General features: G+C 48.2%; 1 protein-coding gene across 1 annotated transcript; it reads left to right on the forward strand.

Moving 5' to 3' along the window:
- The first annotated feature begins 1,522 nt into the window (after positions 1-1,522).
- On the forward strand, positions 1,523-2,978 carry LOC144708690 (FCS-Like Zinc finger 14-like). Its single transcript, XM_078582110.1, has 2 exons — positions 1,523-2,032; positions 2,616-2,978. The coding sequence occupies exons 1-2, from the start codon at positions 1,596-1,598 to the stop codon at positions 2,761-2,763; spliced, it is 585 nt and encodes a 194-aa protein (XP_078438236.1). The 5' UTR covers positions 1,523-1,595; the 3' UTR covers positions 2,764-2,978.

Consider the following 2,978-nt stretch of genomic DNA (forward strand, 5'->3'; position numbering starts at 1 on the left):
CTAACTTCTTGAAATGGAATGCATTTAATAGGCCATAAATTCTTTCAAGGCTTTAAGTTGGCTTAGGCTTCTCCGCCCTGATGTTTTTAGTTCCTCTATCACCTCCTCAGTCTTCAACTTATTTCATTTCACTTAAGTCCACCTAAAGAGAACCTTGAAAATGTTTAATAGAAGTTCTATTAATAAATAGATAATATAATATAATGCTGTCATCACCTGTTTTTTATGGTGCATAAAAGTGGCATGCATCTACATGCACCTGTAATTAAAGGCTAATTTTTGGAACGTTTCCCAAATTTCGGCTGCAATGCATTTGGTTTAGTGCATTGACGATGTGCCAGGTACTTTATTCATAATAATGGTAGGGCATATTTACTTATTTTGCTCTGAGAGATGAGGTAGTAGGACATGATGGGAGGCTGATAAAGGCTAAACGTTCCTTGAGCATGAACCATAGTCCCTTGGTCACCAATCATGTAGTACCTCATTTCTCCCATCTATAAAAGCAAACAGTCAGTGTTGACTTTTGGTGGGACAGACTTGTGCAGTGTATATTTCAAAATGATCTTAAATAATATCACTTAGAAGCAGTGAAAAGAGTTTGACCCATCTGCAGTAATTCTTCATTATCACAAACAAAGAATCATTGCTGTACTCAACTCTATAAATAAATATTCTCATATTATCTTGATATTGAACTAGAATCTTGGATTTACACTCAACCCCAAGTCACCAGATTGCTGGGATGGAACCCCATGGAATCTCTGTCAGACTGTCACCAGCTTCACATCGTGATCTTTGGGCACTGGTGCACTCTCCAAGGGAGTGACGAAATTGATGTCCTGATACATGGCCCTCGCAACGAGCCTACACCACACAAGAAGATTCCATGGGGGGCCCTGGATATGGAGCCCAGCTGCATTTAGTGGGAAGGAGACTGATGGGGCCCTCGCTGCAGCTGCTTGGAGTATCTTCCTCTTTGTCTTCGCCCTCGCGTCGAGGGCATGGCAGGGAAAGAGCCCAGGTTTTCTTTCTTCTCCGTCTTCACTCCTCACTCTTCACCATGGCTGATTACTAAAAGAGAACGAGGAGTTGTTTTATGGTGCAACTCCTTATCGTTCAATAATTACACCGAGTCCTTCTCAGGCGAGAGCCCACCGGGGGGGCGTCCCTATCACCCCTTCCCCGTCTTCGACGCGGACGTGCCCCCACCGAGACCAAACGCCGACAGAGAACGATTCCCACCGTCCATGGAGAGGGGAAAACGAAAGTAGCTTGATTATCGCCATTTATCTCCGGCAAATGTGCGTTAAATTTTGTTTTGATTTTTTTTATTTCTGCCGAGTTTCTTCCCAGGCACTGCGTATTCCTTCAGTGGTGACCGTTCTTCCACGGCAGGGAGACGACCCCGGGCGAGTTGCACTGCCGCGGGGCCCCCCGCGCAACGAGCCAAAACGGCAAGCGCGTAGACCAGGAAGAGTTCGTCCTTTTCCACGGCCATGATAGCGATCGCCCTCGCCCTTCTGCCCAGGTAAGTCTAGCGAGGCTTAAGGAGCGAGTTTGGACTCTCCAATGCGCCGAGAGCTTCCTCGACGATGGTGGAGAGATCCCAGTTGAAGAGACTGTTCTCTGGGCCGCGATCTCCAAGGAGGAGCTTCGACGTGGAGGGGGCCGTCGGGCTGGGGATTGTCGCCGCCATGAAAGACGGCGAGCCCGCGGCCCGAGCCAGACCCGCCGCGAAATCCGAGCCGATCGCCATCGTGGTCCATGGAGGCGGGAAGAGGAGCATGGACCAGGGTGAAGACGAGGCTATTGGGGAGCTCTCGGAGAGCTATACCTGCGTTATCGCCCACGTCGGGCCTGGGTCTGCGCGGAAGACGGTTTATATGGATGGCATCGCCGCCGACGGATGGGTGGTGTTCGAAACGCCGCCGCCGTGGAGGCCTTGGCCTCTGCCGCCGGCGGAGGACTTTCTCAGCCGATGTTTCCGCTGCGAGAAGACGCTCCAGGGAAACGACGTCTTCATGTACAGGTCGGCTTGCTTTGCCTTTCCATCTATAATCTATCTCTCTCTCTCTCTCTCTATCTATCCATCTCTCTGTCTATCTGTCTATCTACCAATCCATCTACCTATATGTCTGTCTATCCATCTACCTATTATTCCAACAATCTTTCTCTCTGTCCATCTGTCTGTCAGTCAGTCAGTCAGTCCGTCTGTCTCTTTATCCATCTATCTGTCTCTCTGTATATCTATGGATCTATCCCTCTATTTCTCTAGATATCAATCCATCTATTTATTTATCTATCTGTCGATCTATCCCTCTATCTGTCCATCTGTCTATCCCTCTCTCTCTATACATACCTATCTGTCGATACATCTCTCTATCCATCGATAAATCTATATACCTATCTAATAATCTCCGTGAGTATCTATCTCTTCTGTGGGTCTACCTATCACTCGTTTATCTTCTGTGGGTCTTTCTCTGTCCATCGATACATATGTCTACTGATCGATCTACCTGTCTATCTATCTATTGATCGATCTGTCTGCCTATAAATTTTTATCTATTTATTCATCAAGGATGTCGCGCTTATGGGCTGGGAATGCCTTGCAGGGGGGAGAAGGCCTTCTGCAGCGCGGAGTGCAGGTGCCAGCAGATGGTGAGCGAGGAACAGAGAGAGACGAAGCCTTTCGACTGCTTCATGTCCCCCTGCTCCGCCGCCACCCCCGTCTTCTTCGCCGCCGGCTTAGCCGTGGCTTAGTAAATTATACCTTCTCTCCTTTCCCCCGCCGCTACGTCGGCCGCACCACGGGCATACTAGATATGCCATTAGCGAATAAGTTGTGAAACGATTGTGGGAGAGAGATAGATAGAAAGAGAGAAAGAGAGTGAGTGAGTGAGAGAGAGAGAGAGGATCCAGCAGAACGTGTCATGTATTGTACTTCGACGTAAGTGATCAAAGTCTTGTTTCTTAAA

This window comes from Wolffia australiana, chromosome 10, assembly GCF_029677425.1.
Source record: "Wolffia australiana isolate 7733 chromosome 10, ASM2967742v1".
Taxonomy (NCBI): Eukaryota; Viridiplantae; Streptophyta; class Magnoliopsida; order Alismatales; family Araceae; genus Wolffia; species Wolffia australiana.